At 40.0% G+C, this 21,975-nt stretch overlaps 2 protein-coding genes across 6 annotated transcripts in view; one reads left to right on the forward strand and one right to left on the reverse strand.

Moving 5' to 3' along the window:
* The window catches only part of adgrd1 (adhesion G protein-coupled receptor D1), a 34,454-nt gene extending 21,196 nt beyond the window's left edge, over positions 1-13,258 (reverse strand). Inside the window, exons 1-14 of one of the 4 annotated variants that reach the window (XM_084946184.1) lie at positions 12,819-13,258; positions 12,673-12,709; positions 12,206-12,322; positions 11,639-11,734; positions 11,135-11,257; positions 10,855-11,031; positions 8,564-8,824; positions 7,116-7,183; positions 5,650-5,790; positions 5,477-5,527; positions 4,878-5,001; positions 4,464-4,571; positions 2,233-2,308; positions 460-601 (exon numbers count right to left, since the gene is read on the reverse strand). In XM_084946184.1, coding sequence (XP_084802310.1) covers positions 460-601; positions 2,233-2,308; positions 4,464-4,571; positions 4,878-5,001; positions 5,477-5,527; positions 5,650-5,790; positions 7,116-7,183; positions 8,564-8,824; positions 10,855-11,031; positions 11,135-11,257; positions 11,639-11,734; positions 12,206-12,322; positions 12,673-12,709; positions 12,819-12,872 — 1,575 coding nt within the window. In that variant the 5' untranslated portion in view covers positions 12,873-13,258. Of the gene's footprint in view, positions 1-459; positions 602-2,232; positions 2,309-4,463; positions 4,572-4,877; positions 5,005-5,476; positions 5,528-5,649; positions 5,791-7,115; positions 7,184-8,563; positions 8,825-10,854; positions 11,032-11,134; positions 11,258-11,638; positions 11,735-12,205; positions 12,323-12,672; positions 12,710-12,818 lie in introns of all 4 variants that reach the window. The other 3 variants (XM_084946183.1, XM_084946182.1, XM_084946181.1) reach the window with 3 other exon arrangements.
* A 1,153-nt stretch (positions 13,259-14,411) lies between these two features.
* Positions 14,412-21,673, forward strand: stx2b (syntaxin 2b). 2 transcript variants are annotated; one of them, XM_084947139.1, is made up of 11 exons: positions 14,412-14,799; positions 14,900-14,974; positions 15,073-15,172; positions 15,755-15,829; positions 15,909-15,982; positions 16,598-16,706; positions 17,984-18,057; positions 18,210-18,347; positions 18,709-18,819; positions 18,967-19,075; positions 19,245-21,673. In XM_084947139.1, exons 1-10 carry the CDS (start codon positions 14,770-14,772, stop codon positions 19,060-19,062), a joined length of 882 nt encoding a protein of 293 aa, XP_084803265.1. In that variant the 5' UTR covers positions 14,412-14,769; the 3' UTR covers positions 19,063-19,075; positions 19,245-21,673. The 2 variants fall into 2 exon arrangements, with proteins under 2 accessions (XP_084803265.1, XP_084803264.1); XM_084947138.1 differs by having other exon boundaries at positions 18,967-21,673.
* The last annotated feature ends 302 nt before the right edge of the window (positions 21,674-21,975 follow it).

The following is a 21,975-nucleotide window of genomic DNA, read 5'->3' on the forward strand; positions in this document are numbered from 1 at the left end:
TCCCTGCCATAAAGTACCAAAGAAAAATATGTTGTTCATAAAATAAAGTTATTGTTTCTTTTAAAGTGCCCTAAGCTTGCAGCTCAAATGCCCATAATCAGCTCGCTTTCTAGAAGCCAAATGCTCCGCAAGGGAAATGCTAGGCAGCCTAATGAAAACCAAACCAGGCTTCGCTCTTTGTGCTGGTAAATGCCCAGCTGCGCAAACCTCAGTCAGTCAGCGATGGACAGCCATCGTCTTACGTAAGCATATACCAAAAATAGAGCCGACAGTTTTCATGTGAAGAGATCCGACCGCTATCGAAACCATAGGCAGAGCTCTCCCCTCTGATAACATCCCACACCCAACAATTGTGACAAGCAGAAACTCTCTTAGTTTTCCCAGTATTACTCACCAAGATGGAAAAAAAGATAAATGAGTCAGAGAGGAAGAAATGGGACATGCAAATTACAGTCTTACCAAAACATGGGTGAGCACAATCTTTATGAGTGGCGCTCCAGAAAGGTTGACCGACAGGGCTGGCAGAGGCTCCACTTTCAAAGAAATCAGACAGCTTGCTACATGGATTTTGTGATCCTTGTAATCAGCTGCTTCATTAATCCTAAGAGATAAAAAGGGGAGAACTGGCTTAGATAATCTAAGAAAGAAACTGAAGCAGAAAGCCAGACAAACATACAAAAGAAAGAGACGGAAAGAAATGGCAGACATACAGTGGGGGGAGATTTATTTGATGCCCTGCAGATCCCAACTCTTTGTAAGTCTGCGCACTTACAAAGAAATGAAACATCTCCAATTTTATAGTAGCTTCCATTTAATGGAGAAAGGAAGAATATATACCAAAAATATAGAAAAAAAAGACATTGAACCATTGAGTGAAATAAGTATTTGATCCACAGGCAAAACATGACTTAGCACTTGTTGGAGAAACTCTTGTTGGCAAACACAGCAGTAAGATGCTTCTTGTAGGTGGTCACCGGGCTTGCACACATCTTGGGAGGGATTTTGTTCCACTCCTCTCTACAGAAACTTTCTAAATCCTTTAGGTTTCTTGGCTGTCGTTTGCTAACTTGAAGCTTCAGCTCCTCTACAAATTTTCTATAGGACTTAAGTCTGAAGACCGTCTACGCAGTTGACTTTCATATGCTTCTTCTTTAGCTACTCCTTTGAGTAGCTAGTTAGCAGTATGTTTTGAGTCATTGTTATGCTGGAAGACCCATCCATGACCCATTCTCAGTGTACTGGCTGATTTTACATTACATGGCCTCATCCATTACCTAATGTTTCCTCCTCCGTGCATGACTGTGGGCACACAACAAGTCTGTTTAAGCAAGAATTCTGGCTGGGTTGTAGGGGATCGAATAGTTATTTCAGGAAATGACAAGCAAATCAATTTATAACCTTTACATAATGCGTTTTTGTTTTCTGGATATTTGGTTAAGATTATCTGTCTCTTCATTAAAAGAGGATTGCATAAAAATGGGAGACTGTTCATTTCTTGGTAAGTGAGCAAACTTACAAATTCATCAGGGGATCAAAGTTGATAGTTGGTTAAAAGGAGAAGTACTCCAGATCTCTTGTTTCACAATAGCATCTATCACCACTGTTATCTGCAACTGGCATTCCCACATACGTGTTAAACACAGGACCAGAGCATTGACATTTAGATGAGACTTTAACCATCTGTCTGTTTAATGAATCACACTTAGTGCCAGAATTATTCCATGACAAGTTTTTCGAGATGATCATGTGACCCCAATTTGACATTGCGGTCACACGAACATCGTCTCCCTCTTACGATACAAAGGGAGGCCTAGCAGCCTCCAAATGTACTGCCGTAAACATTTCTGACTTAATTTAGATGGATGCAAAAGTGGGGAACAACAAGATGCTTAATCACCGTTATGTCAAACTGGGTTAAAAGCTGGAACAAGCTGATCCAGTGTTGGAACAGTAAGTGAAAGAGCTAATAGCAGGGTGTATCATTCAGCAGGAGCTCAGTGGTGTGACGAGAGATAGGAGAGAAAAAAACAGATAAGGCCTTGGCCTGGGGCATCAGCTGTTCTGCAATTCAGGAAGCAGGGGCGCCTTTGGTGCCAGCTTACCCATTTCCCACACAGGAAGTACAAAGACAGTGTCCCTGACTTTGCGCTTTTGTTCTTGTTGCTGTTTATTATTAGTTAGACCTTTCAAGATTTTACTTTTCACGTTTGGTAGCATGCTGTGTCATCTTACCTGGTCATCACAGGGCTGATCTCTTTGTAGTAGCTGTGCATGTTGTGATAAAAAAGGCCAACAATGGTGGTTTGAGCTGAGGAGAAGAAGACAACACGCATAGACTGAATGTGAAAGAAATGAGCTGAGGGCCGGGAATGTAAAGCAGTGCTGCTAAAACACTCACAAAGAAGGCAAGTTAATTAACATTGGCTTGCTACAGTGTGGTGGCACCGGCGGGCTAATGGGACAGTCCTATACTCGCACCGGGGTGAAAAGCAAGACTGCCGCAAACCCATGTGGATGTTGGAAAGCTTGTGAAATGTCTAAATGACTTCACCAGGAGAGCTGGGGGTCTGCTCCCCCACCCCTGACTTGACCTATCGTTCAGCTCGGTCCCACCTTAATACTTTAAGATAAACAATGAAATTGGAGGAAATGCTTAATGGCCCTGTTCCTCCTTTCAAAGGCCTTTCACTTGGGAACTGCTCTAGAACAACAAAAGCAGATGTCAAACAATATGGATACGCAACAGAATACTGTTAATAAATATATAATCCATCCAGTGTTGGTGAATACATGTACCGGCGTTACGTATTTAAAATACAAAATATGAGTAACGGTATTCCGTTTCAGTTACTGCTTAAATAGGTGATAATTGGAAATACAGTTACTTTGTTAAAATCAATGGATTACACGGTGGTCTTTTTCTGTTTCATATGTTAGGCTATCCCCTCTCTATCTCCTCTCTAATTTTGGTAATTTCACGCCAGTGGAAACCCAAACAAAACCAATAAGAGGCTCTGACTGGAAATCTGACTGCGCAATGCAAACTCTGTTTGTCAGCAACCAAGCTGCTCTCATCATCAAAAGACTCCAACCTAAAGAAACATCTGGGAGTAAGTTCTTTTTAAAAAACTAAGGTTAGCCTACTGCAGCTATCTTGTTTTAGTTGTAGTAGCTACCTGGGTTATGTGCCACTTCAGTATCTTCGATGTACCATTGCTGTGTGATGTATTACTATTACTGAAAGCTGCATTACAACCTGCTAGCTGCAAATAATCGTGTGCAGTTTTGAAAGCAGACAAAAAGAAAACATATTACTGATACAGAAAGAGTTTTCTATGCGAGATCACTGCAAAAACTGCAGCCTTACCTAAAGTCCACCCTAATGTTACTCATTTTATATTAAGATTTAAAAATCTAGCTGGTATTGTTTTCAGAACTGCATGTGATCGTTTGCAGCTAGCAGGTTGTTAATGCTATCCATCAAGTCTACAGTCTGCGCTCTATGAACTCAGGTAACGCTAGCTAACAATGTTAGCTCGGCGGCAAGTAGCCTTCAGTAATAGTAATAATTCACACAGCATCAGAATACGTTACTCACATCAAGTTAAGAATACGCTTCAAACTACATTTTGGGCCATGTATTCTGTAATCTGTAGTGGAATACATATATATATTACAACAGAATGCATCCCAGTGAGCCTCAGCAGAGACTGGGCCAGTATACTTGTACAACTCTCCTACAGAAGAGCGAGAGAACAAGAAAAAACAAAACGCAAAATATGCAGCATTTTCTGTTCTTAATTAGAATATAAAATCTGTCCTTGGAGCACTATGGGCAGCCAGGTATTCAGAGTTAATTTGGTCCTGGCTCTAATGTGTTAAGCAATAACATGTATTCCACTTCTGATAATAGCCCTTTAACAAATTATTAAGAGTTCGTTCTGTATGGCAACTCAGTGCATGCAAGAGCCAGGTGGAGCCAAGGGAATCTGACCTAAACACAAAGTCAAACAAACAGAGTTTTAATGCCCACTGTAATTACTGCTCTCCCTTGCACCACTACGTGGATCCATTCCTTTTAACGGTGGAGGAAAGTGGAGAAAAAGTGCGCTCTCTCTCATTCTTTCTGTTCTGAATAAAAGGGTAACTGCCAACATTAAAGTCATAGCTGGGTTTCTACAGTACACCATAAAGCCACACAAAAGCTCTCATGGCACTCCTGTCCTTAACTGTATGCCATGTTAGTAGTCCTAAATCTTACGATAATAAATTACCGTCCGGTAACAAGAGTCTCCCAGCTGGACAATTTTCTCTTGGCAGAATCAGTGCACGGCTAATGTGAGGTATTCACACTCAAACCCAACTACTAGTCTGTCTACGCAAAGAATCCTCCGAAAGTTCCTCCTTGCACGTCGATGAGCACCTGTCAGTGAACATGCAGAGGCTGTAATGCTAGTACTTACACTCCATTGCGAACGCCTCTCCAGGCACAGAGATGTAGCTCTTGCCTTCTGTGGGGAAGCGGTAATGTGACAGCTCAAAATTCTGTGGGAGTTTCATCAGAGAGTAATCTGTGGAGGTCAGAGGTTAAGAAAAGGGAGAACTGTTGAGAAAAACAAAGTGACAAGCAAGTAACAAGACCGATTTGCTTTGTCGGGGGGGAATCACAAACATCAAACGACCCCTTGGGAGAGAGACAGTAATAAAAAATAAGGAAAAAACTCAGGAGAGGAAAAGTGGAGAAGCTTAACTTGTGCTTCTCTGAACAAATGTTGGCCTGACGTGATTACAAAACTAATGATGTCAACTTGAGGCTTGGAGTCCGCAAAAGCTACAAACAATGACTTACTTTATGGAGAACCTGACACTTTACTGACCTGCAACAAAAGATGTTCCATCCAGGGAGATGAGAGAGTTCGGGCTGTCCTCCAGGTTAGTCACTACATGTTCCATCACTCTGTCCACTGTCTTGACCAGTCCGCTGACCACAGGGGTGGACTGCTGCTAGAGAACAATGACCCAACAAGAAAAAGTTGACAACTGATTCACTGTTTCTGATTTTGTTGTTTGTCACGGAGAGTACTGTTCACAGTATAAAAACAGGTGATAGTGTCACCGTCTAGAGTTACACTGTAAACCTGACAAAAAACCTGACAAAAACTTGATAATTCGGTTGGCTCAAACTCACTCTACACTGTATCTACTGTCCAAGTTTGATGTGAACATCTGTTTCAGCTTGCTCTTACAAAAACAAGCAAGGTTGTTCTGAACACCCAGTGTACTGAAACCGCTCTCTTGTGTTTGTGATTTGGCCATAACAATTGCACAGTGGAGGAAGCAAAAATCTTTATAGTCAGTTACGCAGTTTTAAACATCCAGATATCCTCGGTGTGTTACATTAACGTATTCGCCACATTGCATACGTTACATTTCGTCATGTTTGGACACTGCACAACTACAGAGTGAACCCATTTACCTCTGTCAGTCCAGGAAAAGACATCACTTCTTCCACACTTTTGAGCAAACCCTGGGTGGAAGAAAATGGACATCATAGAATTGTTGCATCATATGCGCATGGGTGGGCATTGTATCTGTGTGTATGAATTGGTTTTGCAACAGCAACATGTGTTTTGGACTGTGCTCCAAGACCTGCGTGAGGTTGTTCGCAGTATCACGAGAAATGGTTCCATTGGGCAGCGTCTTCAGGAAACTCTGCACTGGCAAGAAGTCTGTGGGTCGGAGCTCCTCCTGGAGACTGCTGATGACAGGGGGACTCATATCAGCGGCTCTCTGGGGAGACAGCACATCGGGCATCAAATGAAGTTTACTGCCAGGAGCAGCGAGTTCCAGTATACACAGGATGTTTAGTGACTGATAGCTTGAATTTAGAGAAAACTCTTTGGACCAGAGTTTCGGCATTGGTCTTTTTCAGATTAGTGCCCAACAAGGAGTGCGCTGTAGTGTGCACTGTTGACTGACTCTGCCTACCATCTTCTATTTCTTTATTTGTTTCCTACAAACAAAGCCTTTCGATAAAAAGGTTGCTTCTATTCACATGTGTTATCTATTTGCTTTTTTCCATTTGTCTTTAAAAGGAAACAATGCCTCAACAGGAAATAAACTCTTTGTGTGCATTCAACTAAAAGTCCTTCATTGTTACTTCTTTATTGACTTTCATATGTGTTTTGGCTCAAAGACGCTCTGGTAATAGTTCCCAATGATGTTGAGGTACAGAGATGGGGTTTCATCACCCACACATTGTAAGAGTACTATATTTTTAACATCCAATAAGTTAATCCTAATCTATACCAAAACTGAGAAATTACCGTCGTATAGTATTTGTCAATCTTTTCTTTTCAGCCATTCTGTTGTACATTTGCTGCTGTGCTTGTAATCCTGTTGCATGATCCATTTTGGGTAAAGCTTCTGTCGAACAGTTAGCCTCAAATTTGACTCTAGAACACTTTGGTATACAGAGAAGTTCATGGTCAACTAAAAAATTGCAAGGCACTCCGGTCCTTTGGCTGCAAAATAAGCACAAATCATCACCCCTCCAACACTGTGTTTGCCAATTGGTATGAGGTGTTTGTGCTGATATGCTTTGGTTTTTGCCAAACGTCTCGCTGGGCATTTTGCCCAAACAACTCCACTTTTATCTTATCTATCTAAAGGATACTGTTCCAGAAGTCTTATGATTAGTTTGCAGCTTTGCAAACCAAAGACAAGCCGCCATGATTTTTTTTCTTTTTTTAAGAGAAGAGGCTTTCTCCTGGCAGTCCTTCCAAAAAGACATACAGCATTTTTCTAATTGTGTTATCATGAACTTTAACATTTAGCATGCTAACTGAAGCCCATGGATTTGTAGCTCTTGGGGTTTCAAACTGTGAGTAGCTAACAAATGTAGTTTGCTAACAAGGAGCTAAAATTACCTTCTGTACAGCTAACAAGATACTGAGTGCTCAGTCATTCTCTGTTACAAAAATAATCTAATTTGTTTAATGATATAAAACCAATTTTTTAGGGCTTTAGTTCTCACTGGTGTTCTGTGGCGAGACCCTGCTCTACTGTCCCCTCTACTGGGCTTTTATTGTTCAAAGAAACCCTGAGACACTTACGGCCATCGGCGTAGTTGAGATCACTTCCTTGGAGATTCTAGGTGTTGTTTTAGAAACCATGTCCCAAGCTAGAAAAGACAATACAAAGGGTTGAAACAGGACAGGGTATAGCTTAGCATCACTCCTGTCTTTAATCATGGTGTAGTCTAACCTTGCCTTTTTGTGACTTTTTTTAGGTCCTTTGTTGAATGCAGCTGGGTCAGGCTGCAGTAGTGTGGCTGGATTTTATCACCTTCAAGCTTACAGTGTGAGTGTAATGCCCGGTCATGAGAGGAGGTATTTTACAGCCTCCACAAAAGTGGGATACTCCACCACATAATACTCTGCCACTAATTTCTGTACCGGGCTCAAACACATTTTATATATTTGCTGTCATTTAATAAAAACAGCTCTAAGCCGCTACCAGAAAAACACCATATATGGATGTACATTAGACATATTAGTCAGCTCTTCTTTAGTTCAATACAGCATTTTATATGCATGTTCTGCAGAGGTAAAAATATTTCTCTGTAACCACAGCAGTCAGGCTCTTCTTGTCAGGTAATAAAGAAATCAAGACTCTCTGGCTTTATCGTGACCACAAAATAATTCTCTGTAGCAGTCTTTATATATCAACACCATACACAAGAGGAGTTCAACTTTACTGATCGGTAAGACTTATCTGCAACCAAAAATGCTTTAACCGCTCAGCTAAAAAGGTACATTTCATTAAGTGTCGAATATTTTTCAGATTAAAATGAAATTTTCTAATATCTTATATTAGAAAATATAATCATAACTATATACTGTAATATAGTTATTATTAATCTCTTGTTCTCTTCCACAGAAAGTCTTTCCTGTCTTTCTCCCCTCATCCCCAGCTGGTTCTGCTGGAGGTTTCTTCCCGTTAAAAGGGAGGTTTTCCTTCCCAATGTTCCCAAAGCTCATTGTTGTGGTTTTCTCTGTTTTCATATTGTAAGATTTTACCTTACAATATAAAGCGCCACAAAGCAGAATGTTAATTTTTTTTCTACATTCTCATAAATGCCATTTTGTGTCCTTTTATGGCTCTCTACTGAACAAAAACAGACAAGCTTCTGGGTGTTTTGTCCTAGCGTGTTGTAACTTGTCACATTATATTAAAATGATTGGCCCCTGCATCTCAACTCAGGTCTTTGCACTCTTATAAATACTTATAAGGCAAAAATATGGAAGCCATGGCACTTGAAGGTCATGAAAATGGTTTCTGCAAGAAGAGCCATTTGACAGTGAGGCAGGCTATATTTGCATGGTTTGATGTGCTTCTGTTAAGCATGAATTCTGTGGATGGAATGTAGCATGGATAAAGACGGAAATTGCTTTTTAACCCATGATTTCCTCAGAGCAAAGTCAAAAGGGAGGAAGCATTTTCATAAATCAGCATCTCCAAGAATGTCAGGAAGTTTCTTTTAATAGTAGACAGGTCCTACCTATAGTTGCATTGTAGTAGAGTGAGATGTTCTCAGGTGAAAGGGCCCTTTCCCAGATGACGAATTCATCAAAGGCTCCTGTTACATAGTGACTATATCCCTTATTGTTGGCAGTTCCAATGACGAGGTCAGGGTAGGGGTCTCCATAGGTTTCCTCTGAGATGCTTCCGTTTTTGTTCTCAGCAGTTAGGGTCGCATTGATGTAGACCTTCAGGCCATCTTTCTTAGTCCATGTAAAGAGGATGTGCGTCCAGTATGGCCCTAATAACGTAAACATAAAATAAAAGAAACGCTCAATTGTTGAATTGAATCCACCCCTCCCTGAGTCTGATTCTGCCAGAGCTTTCTTCCTGTTTAAAGGAAGTTTTTTCTTTCCCATTGTTGCCAAGTGCTTGCTCACAGGGGGTTACCTGATTGTTGGGATTTCTTTATAATGTTTTAGGTATTGTAGCTTTTCATGTGTGAATACGTTTAGCAGGAAAATACACTGAGTGTGTGGTGTTGCAAATGTTCTCAGTCATTGGTCGCCTTTTTAAAGTGACTGATATTGCAGACACCATGTTTCATGCTTGGTTTAACCCAGAAAGTAAATGATGACGTGTACTCAATGCACAGTAGCTTTCATCAAATGAAACTCACACTGATATTTGCTGGTTCTAGCTTTTTAAATTTAATATTTGTTTTTTAAATTGTGTCTTTTTGCCCGTCTCCCACCCCTCATCCCAAACCGGTCACGGCAGATAGCTGTCCCTCATTGCACCTGGTTCTGCTCAAGCTTTCTTCCTGTTAAAAGGGAGTTTTTCATTCCCGCTGTCACCAGGTGCTTTGCAAATTTGGACTCCGATGGATGCATCGGAGAGCAGCCAGGGATCGACCCGCAAGCCTTCCAGATTGTAGGTGACCTGTTCTACTACCCGAGAATATAAAAACACAATTGGCTTGAACTGAACAGAATTTGTGTGTGTCTTAAACACAAGTTCCTAGCCGTGCTAACAGCTATGTGAGGCTGAACATAGATACATGGCTTTTGTGAGATAGCCTATTAAGTTCAGAAAGATGCTGGGTTAGTTTAGCAAGAATAGTTAGAATAGTAAGAACGCTACACAATTTTACATTTTGACCAGCTGATGGCGCTGTCTTAAGCGAAGAACCAGAACTCAACTAACATTAAGCGCCTTGAGGTGACTGTTGTTGTGATTTGGCACTTTATAAATAAAGCAGAACTGAATTGAATTAACTTTGTCAACTAAAATGTTTGATTTTTCCATTAATTGATCGAGCTTAATCTTTTGACTGATTGAGTAATTTATTACTCCTTCAGTTCCAGATGCTAGATTTTATGGTTTGCACAAACCAAAAACTCCAGCCAATATTTACAATGAATTGTGCATCACAAGAACAGAGAAATTAATGAACAATAGAGAAGTCCCAAAAGACAATGCCTTCCCCGTCACACATGCCAGACAGCCAAAACCACCAAAACACATGTCATTTGTGGTGGCAATATAAGCAGTACTGGATGTACCAAAGACCAAGCTCAGCTTGCAAGTCTCTCATTCACTTCTATATGTACATTTTTATATAATTAACTTCGCCTTACAATCACACACTGGGTCACACAGGCCCTCGAGTCTTAGTCATTCACCCACAAAAACCTTTTCTCCCAAATCAGAAGAAAGAGATGTGACATATTTTGACATTATGTCCCCAAGGCTCAACATGTCATTGTATGAGAACCAGATGACGTTTGGATCTTTATAACCGAACACTAGCATCAAAATTGAGTTACAACCAAGACCTTGAGTAACTGCAGGAAAAACAAGGATGACACAAGTCATTTGAGAAGAGAATAGCGATTGGTAAAAGTTTCACGTAATGTTGAATCTCACATGGTTTATTCCATTTTGTCAACTGTTTACAGTATCAGCCCATCTCATGAAAAAAAAGAAAAGAAAGTAATTTCATTTTCAGAAATTAATTCAAAATATTGGTCACACTCTGACTTTTATTGTGTTTCATATCTCATCTAACTTGACACCAAAACTAAACACCGAACATTATTTTGCACATGTTGTCTGCCATCTCCAACAAATTGTATGTTTAGTGCTACGGCAAAAGATTTGAGAAATATACCCCCGTCTTTGCCAAATCAACTGTCCGTAGTTACATCTGGTCTCAGTTAACGAAGTCATGAATGCAATTATATAACGATTAGTTTATGGTGTGTTCAAGACCAAAATAGATTCCTTGTGGGAAATGTAACTATGTGAAAGGAAATGTATTCAGAGTACCTGGAACGTCGATGTTGGCCCGCCATCTGTGCTTGTTGCTACGAGTGTAAAACTCCACATATCCTCCTAAAGGGTTTGTGTACACTGAGAAGCCATTGGAGATAACTTTTCCTCCAGAAGCGACAGCAAAGCGGGAGGCTGACTCGTGGTTTTTCCAAAAAAAGGAGAAGGTAATGCCTAGGGGATGATGAAAACCCAGCAGCCGTCAGTACAGGAACTGAACGGTTTTACAAGCTAAATGATAACTTGTTCAATTATAGATTAAGTGCAGTGCACTCACCCTCAGGACCACATAAATTAGGGTCACTAATGCATGTGTTCTGGTAGTTTCCAAAGTGAAGAAAGGTGCCACCGTTATCTCCATTCAGAAAGATGCCCTTGTTGACCATTCCTTCAACAATGTCTGGGACAAAGCACAATTTAGAGGAAAATTTTCATTTAAAAACAGGAAGGTGTTGTAACCGTTTAAGTGACTTTATAGTCATCTAACCACACGCTGTTTTGCATGATGAACATAAAGATTTTGCAGCTTTACTTGCATCTCATGTCAGAAGCCAGTCAATAAGTCTCCTACTTGACTTCAGGTTTAATTAATGTTAAAGAACAATCCCTTATCATCAACATACCAAGAAGTCCTCATTTCAGTCTGCAAGAACCGAAGACTGAACGGGAAGAAAAGTGTGGAGGGCTCAGCTCAACCGTGTGGCAATACAGAGGGAACAACAGAAGGCAGTGGGTGATGCACAAATGATTTTCAGTGAGAGGAAAAGTGATGGATCCTCACCTAGTATTGCAGAAATGTTAGTGTAGGCAGAGTCATTGTACACATAGGAAGAATTATGGGAAGAAGGGAGCACAGTGTGGTTGTGGATTCTGATAGCTGGACAAAGACAACAGAGACAAAAAAAAGTGATTCACACCAATACGGACAAAAAAACAGAAGACAGAACAGTGAAAGGAAAGCAATGGGAGGGACGTGATGCACAGGTATGAGACAGAGTGATGGTGACCAGCGTGCGAGGTGGCAGCGGTCAAAGAAAACTCAGTGTGACTTCACACATCATGCCCAAGTCTATACCCGATCCCTCTTTAACTTTAATCTTTCACTGAATGAGGAATCTACAACACTGCTGCAAATGATATTTAATTAAAAATTAGGCAAATGTCATCTCCAAACTATAGATTTTTGTAAACGATGTACTGCAGCATTTTTAAATCCTATATATTTTTTTTAATTGACTGTAATTTCACTCATAAATCTGGCATTAAAATTAAAATCACGATAGCTTTGGCTGGAAGATGGGTGGTAAAAACACATTTAAATCGAACAGGTGTTTTCATATTCACATACTTATGTTGCTTCCGTTAATATAACCTGATCTGTTTCCATTATGATCCCACAGTTCATGGATTCCTTCCACTGCATCCAGCGGCCAGTAATGCGAGGCCGTGTCCAACACCTCCAGGCCTGGATGGACAAGTCAAGCATAAACAGGCATCCAGAAAGGGCTTTTCATCCAATCAAGCTCCGCCTCATTAATCAGAATTTATTTTCCCAGAACCACATTTTGGGTTTGGGGTGGGTTAAAAAGACAGTGATGATAATAATGATGCAAACAACTGGAAAAAAGTTGTTTATGCAGCAGACTATTTTGATTAAGCAGAAAAAGTAAACAAAGCAATAACATCCTCTGGCATGGAAATTAGCAGATGGTAAAACAGGATCTTACAAATTATTTCTTTCTTTTTTTTTTTTTTCATTTTTAATCTAGCAACTGAAAACACAGGAAAATTGTCAGTCCAGAAATTTCTTACTACCTGGATGCTTCTGAGCTTGCGCCACTTGAGCATAAACCTGTTAAGAAATTAAAAATAACTTATAAAGTCTGCAGTGCACAGTTCGTTCTGCTATATGGGAGGAATTGCTAGTCATTTTCATCATGATGTGCCTTTCTTAAGTTTACCTTAATAAAGGAGACAAAAGCTGTAAAAATGCGAATCCGCAAACAAAATGCCATAGTCTCTGCAAAATATAGCACCAATTCTCTGAAACAACTTAATTCCACGGGTGAAGATGAATCCAATAAGCGCCGCTCATTGTTCCAATAGAATAAAAATAAAACTTCGGATCAGTCCATTTGTCCAAGGTTAGAAATACCCAAAGAAAATAAATAGAAGCACTGACTCAATAAAGCATTCAATTTAGAGTTGTGGCGTGAGGCCGAAAAACTTCAGAAGTTGTCCTTTCATGATAAAAAACTGAAGCCCAACTCCAGAAAATTGTAATCCTTAATATTTATCCGAAAATTTAAAAAGCCGTTTTCTTAGAATTTCTCTGCCTGCATCTGGGAGCCTCAAGGAGTACAGGAGCTCCGCTGAGCTCCGCTGGGCTGCTGCTGGACTGAACGTGGGAATTGCAAAACGTGAAGTCATTTTCTTTGGATCTTCTAAGAAGGGGCGGTAAAGTTTGTGCGTAAAAGGCGTTACTTATGCGTAATTGGAGATTGCACGGGGAGTGAGATCAGGGTGTGCACCGTGTGATCCACAGATGCACATCTGAGTTTGTATTCAAAATATTTGTAAATAGCATACGATTTTAAAGACGTTTCGAGCAAGCTTCTTCCGACAACTGGTGGAGAGTCGCGTTGTCTAGCTGCTTTCTTTTCAAGCTCTGAAGACTACAATAACCTGGATGACTGAGTAGCTAGACAAACAGCATGCAAAACCTTTCTAGGAATAATAGGAATACGCTGAGTGCTCCTTCCTTTTTAACAGTGTGTAAATCTGCGAAGTTGCACAGATATGCCTAGATATGTGGGAAAGGAGCAGAAACCCTTTTTAAAAACAAATTGAGTTACAGTTAAACAACACACACACACACACACACACACACACACACACACACACACACACACACACACACACTAAAGTATGAAAGTTCTGTAAATAAGATCAGTATTAAAGAAGAACTCCAAGCACTCCAAGTGGAAACATAAAACAAGACATATGTTGTTGTCAGATGAGAAGTGGGCCCTTGTTTGACTTTTGGCTCGGTAATTTCGGTTTGTGAAATGCGTAATGAGAGTTGGGCATTTAGAGTTTGGATGACATCCACATATGGGGAAGTCATCAGGAGTCCCGTCGAAGGCTCCAAAAGTCAATTTACGCAGGTAAACAGCGCCACTGTGTGGCCAGGTGAATAATAGCTTAGCGGCCATCCAGCAGCGCTTATATATTATTTATAAAAAACCTTTTCATGTAACCGCAAACTGTTGTTGCTGTCTAAAAAAAATTAAATAAAGAAAACAAATTGATATAAAAAAAAATCGATTCATAATAAACTCAGAAATGCCACAAAAGATTAAAGTCTGACAATGGTACCTCAAATAGTTTCAGATTTGTGTAATAGTTCAGCCCTTTTGAAATATGATTGCAGCCATTTAGTTTACTTATCATAAAGTTCAAATGTGATTAAGGGAGGACCAGATTCTCCATCAACGTCATCTGAGAGAGAGAGAGAGACCTCACAGAGAGAAACTGAGAGAGAGAGAGGGAGAGAGAGAGGCGTATCCCGGGGAGAGGGATATTACTGTGGATCTATTACGGATCCGATGCACTTGTTGAGCGGGGAATATCGGCAGAGTTGAAACAGGAACAGCCCTTTCTGGGTTTATTTCTGAGTTGTGTCTTGGACCCAGTTTTGATCAAACAAAGCTCGACCTGTGGCACTGACTTCCTATTTCTGCGACTGTCATCTCACAACCTCGTGGGCCTGGATCTCAGAGATTAAACTAAATCTATTTTTATTTGCCTGACCTGACTGCGCGGCAATGTTCCTCTCCACATGGAGATGTACAGGATAGAGCCAGCATATGCTTTACAACTAGCTGAGCGGGAGACGAGCTGACCGGTGTGATGAAGGATCGACTGGCTGAACTGACCGCTGTAAGTGTTTTTGTTTTAGCTTCAACTTCGTGGATCGTGACATGAAATATCCTAGCGGCATTAAAAAAAAAGTCACTCAAACACATTTTCATCCTCGTAGGCCGCTTCACAAACAGAAGAGGATGTTGCAGTTACAGTTAACCAAGATGGATTCATGGATAGCTTTTTCAGAAGGGTGTGTACTACTGTGACTTCCAGGATGTGTATTAAGACTAAAAGCAATAATAATTGAGGACACTGATGAGTTCTTGACTTATTTATCGGCTGGTGTAGGTGGAAGAAGTCAGAGGAGTCATCGATAAGATCTCCATACAAGTGGAAGAAGTGAGGAAGATCCACAGCATGATCCTGTCAGCACCCAACACAGATGACAGTAAGTGTGGGTCGTTTAGGATGTTAACATCCTTTAGGGTTTTTTTTATTGCTTTATTTTTAGAAATGCATGGATGGAAGTAGTCTTTTTGGGCACAGAGTCAACGTGCTTCAGATGTCTTCCTTCCTTAGTTGCGATGAATGGCCGGCAGACCGGAAACCTGTGAAGGAAGTAGCACTCAAATTTGCATCAAACCTGACAAACTACTGTGAGATTCAGGACCTAATCAGGGATTTAAACATGCTGTTTTACTAAAAAATAATATCTACAAATTCCAAATGGTTTAAAATTATGACTGGAACACAAGATCCGAATCAGTGTCTAGCCTTCTTTACTGTGTGAGTGGAAAATCTGGTCACAGGATAACTCAGTTTACTTTGCCATGGAATCAGTTAATGTAGTTCATAACAGTGTCCATGACGTGGAAATTGTCCTTTATTTTGTAAACTCTCCATTATTGCCTTGGGGTCGTTGCCAAGTGACCAGCTGAAATCAGAGCAGATCAAATATTTGGATTACCTGGATGACGACTTTTCTTCTAAACAAACTCAAATCTAACACATCTCCTGTTTGTGTGCGAAGGAACAAAGGATCAGCTGGCTGCACTCACCAATGATATCAAAGGGAATGCCAATGTGGTGCGAACCAAACTAAAATGTGAGTTCAGCTGTTGTCCACATTTCTTTCATGTGTTTCAAATTGTGTAACAATGTCATTTTTACATTTTTTTTCACAGCCATTGAGCTGAGCATGCCCAAAGACGATGCTGCTAACAGGGCCTCCGTAGACTTCAGGATCCAGAAAACACAGGTCAGGATCTCCTCACACACGCGCGCTTATCACATACCTGATCACACGACGACCCAAGCACTACACTGTCAGCTGTATGCAGAACTTCATACAGATAAAAGCTGTTTTGTTTTTATTATAAATAAATCCAGACAAAATAACTTCTGACTATCCAGTTCTCAGCTTTACTTCTGTATTTTGTTGATGGTATATTTCTCTAGTTTAAGAGCAAAAACTGTATCATAACCTTCCAACACTTCCAACGTGTACTTTGTATCTTGTACTTCTGAACTATAAGGTATTAAGTCTTAAAACTTTGCAGGGGGTGACATGATGATCCAGCTGTTCACCCTGTTGCCTCACAGCAAGAGGGAGCTGGATTTAAATCCGGTCTGGGTACTCTGGCCTCCCACAGTCCAAAGAAATGCACTGGGTTAGATGGACTGTTTCTAAATGGGCTGCAGGTGTGAACATAAGGGTGAATGGTTTTCTCAATATGTGTTACCTCTGTGGCAGATTACTCTGCCGCTCCCCTTAAAACAGCTGGGATAGGCAACCCTGAGCTGGATAAGCAGAAGTCTGGAAAGCCTGCAGCACATTATCACTTTGTGTCCCTGTGTTTTGACTTGTCCTCAGCACACTGTGCTCTCCAGGAAGTTTGTGGAGGTCATGACCCAGTACAACGAGACTCAAGTGTCCTTTAGGGAAAGAAGCAAAGGAAGAATCCAGAGACAGCTGGAGATAAGTGAGTGACAAATAATTGTACTCCTGTATCTGAATAAGCCCAGGAATAATGGGCTACATTAACTACCAATGGATGACCATACAGGACTTGAAATTAATTACACTTTCAATTCTTTTGACAAACCTAAAAAAAGTAGTGCTAAAAGGGCGACAAAAGAAGTAAAACCCTCAAGCTGTGTTAGGGCAGGATCCAGGAAACAGACAGCACCAGCTTCCTCTCTGCTTCTCTGGACACCAGCCTTAGTGCTGATAAACAGAGAAGAGCAATAGCATAGGGTTTCTGCAATGCCCAGACAATAAATTTCCAGTGTTTTGGAAAGAAATGTACTAAAAATGGTTCCCGCTTTAGCAACATATAACGTAGTCTCATTAACAAATATTCTATATCAGATAGAAATGATTGTTTAGGTACAATAAGATTCATATTTGTTATAACTCCAGATTTGTAATATGCATTCTGCTTATTGTGTTAAGTCCTTGCTGTTCAGTATCCCTGTAACAAACAGGCAGATCCATTGTATTAAGTACATGTGAGTAACAATAGTGAAAAGCAAAAAATAAAAAAGGGTTGACTCCCAGAGCCAGTCCCTGCGGCCGGCATTAATGAGAGGCTCTAGTTCTGCAGATGGGCGAGCCTGATACTGGAGACGCCTCTCTGTGTTTGCGTTGCCCGGGATACGAGCAGAGCACTCAGTGGCCTGTGCAACAGTAGTTCACCTGTCTTTGACCAGACTCAGTTTGTGCTGTCGCCAAACACCAATAACTGACACCGTTCACAAGTAAAAGCCTTGATGTGTAGCGATGAGCTGAGCGCGTGGTGTGTTTTGCTTTGAGTGTCTCTCTGAGGAACAGCCACCGATAAAGGTGTGTGATATACAGTAAGCACCTGCACAGCGGTCTCTCTCACTCCAGGGAGAGTACTTTACAACAGGAGGCATGGTTGCAGTAAAAGAAAGCCCTCTGTTTGTAGAGATTGTTTCAGGAGCTTTGGGGGGGTTGTGTGGATTTCCTTTGTACCTTAGGTACCTCTTATGCAACCCTTTGGCATGAATCCACTGACAGCTGCAGCAGGCAGAGATGGGGCAAAAGAAATAAAATATATTCAGAGGGATTCTTCCTCCGTTCCATAATGACATCAAATGAAGGCATATTACTTTCATGGGTGGGAGCAAATACACATGGTCCAAAACAGTCACTTTTGTTAGGAATGCCAAAACTTATGAATCAAATAAAACTGCCAGACAATTTTTAATTCTTTGTTTATTTGTTTAATTCTAGCTGGAAGAGTGACCACCAATGAAGAACTAGAAGACATGTTAGAAAGTGGAAATCCATCCATCTTCACCTCTGATGTACGGTTTCTCCAGCATTAATGTGCTTGCTTGGTAAAATGCCACGACTGCCATCTAGTGGCTGATGAGTAAATCTTTTTTGCAGTTGGGGTTGTGTGCCGATGGGGTGATTTTGGATGGATTTTTGAAGGTATTAAATCTTTCTCCCTCAGATCATTTCTGATTCCCAAATCACACGGCAAGCCGTGAACGAGATAGAGTCACGACACCAGGACATCATGCGCTTGGAGACGAGCATCAGGGAGCTCCATGCGATGTTCATGGACATGGCGATGCTGGTAGAAACTCAGGTAAGAGCCTCATCTGAGTTGAAACTTTCACAAGCAGATCTGTTGATTTTTCTTTTAAAACTTGTTTCTAATATTGTCTACTAGGTATATCAGAATGGAGCTCATAGCACAAATACCAGTATCAAGTCAGAGGTGTAAAACATAAGCCTTGTGGCCACTAAGACTTGTCCAGCAAGGAGGTGTACCCCCCCAAATTGTCATTCACTATTTACAAAATTACAAAATTAAAGGACATAAAGTCCCTGTTTTTCCACTACTATAGACATTACTGCTTAGGATCAAAGTGGCCTGTATGTGGCCCAGGATGTAAAATAGGTTTGACATCCCGGCCATAAATAAAAGCATCTGCATTCATTTACAGGGGGATATGGTTAACAACATTGAGAAGAACGTCTCTAATGCAGCTGAATACATTTGTCGTGCAAAGGAAGAGACCAAAAAAGCAGTCAGGTACCAGAAGAAATCCCGGAGGGTATGTGCTCCTTTCTGGTTCTTTCTTGATGCAATTTAAAAAATATAAATCTTTGTAAAGGTAAATTTGATATAAGATTGAGGTCTAAGCAGCATTTCTTTTCATTCATGAACTTTAAATAACACCGTCTTCCTCTTCACTTGCCAGAAATACATTATTCTTGCCTTTGCTCTGTTGATCCTGCTTGCTGTTATTGCACTAATTGTCGGCCTGTCTGTCGGACTAACCAAACCCCCTGCATGAGACCTGCTGTGAGGTAACAACACTTCCACAACCACAACTTCCTTTTCTTGAGCCAAACATCCATCTCTTAATTTATGAATCTATTTTATATATTATGTTTATCTGCCGAATGCTTCACTGGATCTGCGCTTTCTCATATGCAGCCAGTTCCTCTGACTACTCGTTTCTCCTGTTTTTGACAGAAGCTTCTCTGCCTTGCCATGTGTGGAGGTTTCATACTTTTACTCATCATAATAGTCGGAGTCTTTGAGTAATGAATTCCATCGTGTGCAGTTCCACAGCAGTCAGAAGTGATGAAACTTTTACAAGCTTCATAATAGGACTGTCAGCCTCTATCCAGCAGAGGTGCAGGACAGATGTCATGAGCAGAATTTTTTCCCCATTATTGTTATTTTTTTAAAAAACAATGACTCCTGATAACAACCAACTGACAGCTGATATTTGGAATTGATACATTTTTACGGTAAAAGAAAGTTTTAATGTTTACATCACTTCACTACAAATGAAAAAAGCAGATCTGGCATATTTACATGATGGACACAAGTGTTGGTGTTAATTAATACATTTTCTTAATTAAAAGAAAAAAATAATCAAAGCCTAAACCTTAGCAGCTTCGTGTATATAGATATAGATCTGTTTGTCTCATCTTCCCTGCTATTCTTGAATGTTTTTTTATTTTATTTAAATTTTTCGCTTTTTTAGCAATTTAATCACTCACTAAAGACAACATCTTAAAGTATTAATTGTTACTGTTTTATGGCAGTTAGGGCATGTCTGTCCAATTAGAAGCATGAATTCCTTCTCGTGGTCAGCAGAGGCCAGTGCAACAGACTTTGGTGGGTAAAATATTCCTCGGCTCCTTAACACTTTCCTTTGGTCTCAGTTGCCAGTTTCATGCCTGAAAAAACATGATGCTTATATTTGATGATAAAGAGACAAAATATATTTTAGCCAGCAGTACCTACACAACCCCAATTTAAAATTTAAGTTGGGATAAAATGTAAAAAAAAAAAGCACAATGTAATTATTCAAAAGCAAATCCTCATATTTCATTCACTATAGAACACAGAAAACATATCAAATGTTTATGCTGAAATAATTTATGAAACAATAAAGCATTATTTATTCCGAAATTGTTCCATAATTGGTCTTGCAAATTGGTGAGCCTGAAATTACTCTGAAATTTGTTCCTATTTTTGATGAGTTTTAAGGATGAGGGCTGAATTCAATAAAACTGGAATAGAGGTGGGCATACTTGTCATAACAGAAGTAGGTTGTAAGATGTACCACTTCAAGGATATCTGCTATTCTACCTTCAAGACACAGCTCATCTAGCTACTGGTCAGCTCCAGTCTGTGTGTACTTTACTGTGCCAGAATAGCCTTTAGTTTTGATTGTTCGTTATATGCATGTAACTAATCGGATGTGATTGGGACATTGCTCTAGGTCACAGAGTAGTGGTCCAGCAGTAGTCTGTTTTGTGTGGTTCTAAAGTTTCAAGGTTTATATTTTCACTGCAAAAATATATCAATTCCAAATATCAGTTCTTTCTCTCTTCTTAACTGTAAAACATCATAATTGCTATCAGCCCTGAACAAAGACGCAACAGTCAACACACAGAGCCAGTTACAATAGACACAACAACATTGGCCCCTGTGTTATGTTGAAGTAGAGCATGTCTGTTCAGTACAGCAGATTACTGTTGTTCTATATTGCTGTTAAATAGATTTTTTTGTGCTGAAGAAACAGTTTGACATTTTGGGAAATGATTTGGGTGCTTATTGAGGGTTCGATTAAAGGATTAAGTATAACTTGCATGTTTAAAGTAATAAACATGCCATAGACACTTAGGATAGCTGCTGGCTGCTGCTTCACATTAAACACAGACATGAGAGCATATCATTCTTTTATCATAATTTAATAAAACTACAACAACTGCCCAGACAGTGGTGCACTGGTTAGCACTGTTGCCTTGCAGAAAGAAGGTCCTGGGTTCAGCTAGCTGGGGCCTTTCTGTGTGGAGTTCACATGTTATCTCTAGGTACTCCCACAGACACACGTGGGGTTTGTTTAACTGACTGTAGATGAATGGCTGTCTCTCTCCAAGTGCTAGTTTGGTACCCTGTCCCAGCTGTGTACCCTGAATTGGGTAAGCTGATGCATGTCACAATTTTATCAAACTGCTGCTTTAGTGTCAAAACATGTGACCAGCTCACTTCTCTGTACACTGACGGCATACTTTGTGTTTACATGTTCAAGTATGTGCTTTATCCTTTTCACCTGTTGTGTATATATAATGTTATTTGTGTGATGTGAATGTTAAACTACTACAGCTCAGAGACCTTTAGGAATTTCATGTAGTCACATTGAATCCACTGTTATACTGTAAATGTGCCTTCTTGACATTTTAATATGAAACCTTAAGTGCATTTGTCACAGCTACTGAGTGTGATGACTGAAATACTGCTGTGAAAAGAGTCATGCAGTAATGTAAGACTCTTGGAAGAATATTTCAAGAACACACATTTTTATTTTGATACCTTTTTGTTTTTTGCTTGATTTTTGTATTTTATACTGAAAAAACAGATATTAACTAATGCAATAAATAAAAAAATCCAGAATGAAAAGTCCTGTCCTTGTTTATTTTCTTAAAAACTTCTTAGTTAAATATACAGGGGCTATCCAGATATTTAAAATAATAAATAAATAAAATCTCTGACTATTCAAGACAAAATTAGGGGTATTTTGCCTGCTCTAATAACACTTCAAACATTTGGAGGTTCAGTTTGTTTAAAAGAAGCAGAAAGAAACAGAGGCTGCTGTTTACTTCGGGCCTAATGAGTGCTTTGCACAAAGCACTTGTCTTCTGTGTAATCAACCAAACAAGATTAGTTAGGAAAGTGGAAGTGAGTC

This window comes from Perissodus microlepis, chromosome 12 (assembly GCF_051167445.1).
Source record: "Perissodus microlepis isolate ML-2025 ecotype Zambia chromosome 12, ASM5116744v1, whole genome shotgun sequence".
NCBI lineage: Eukaryota > Metazoa > Chordata > Actinopteri > Cichliformes > Cichlidae > Perissodus > Perissodus microlepis.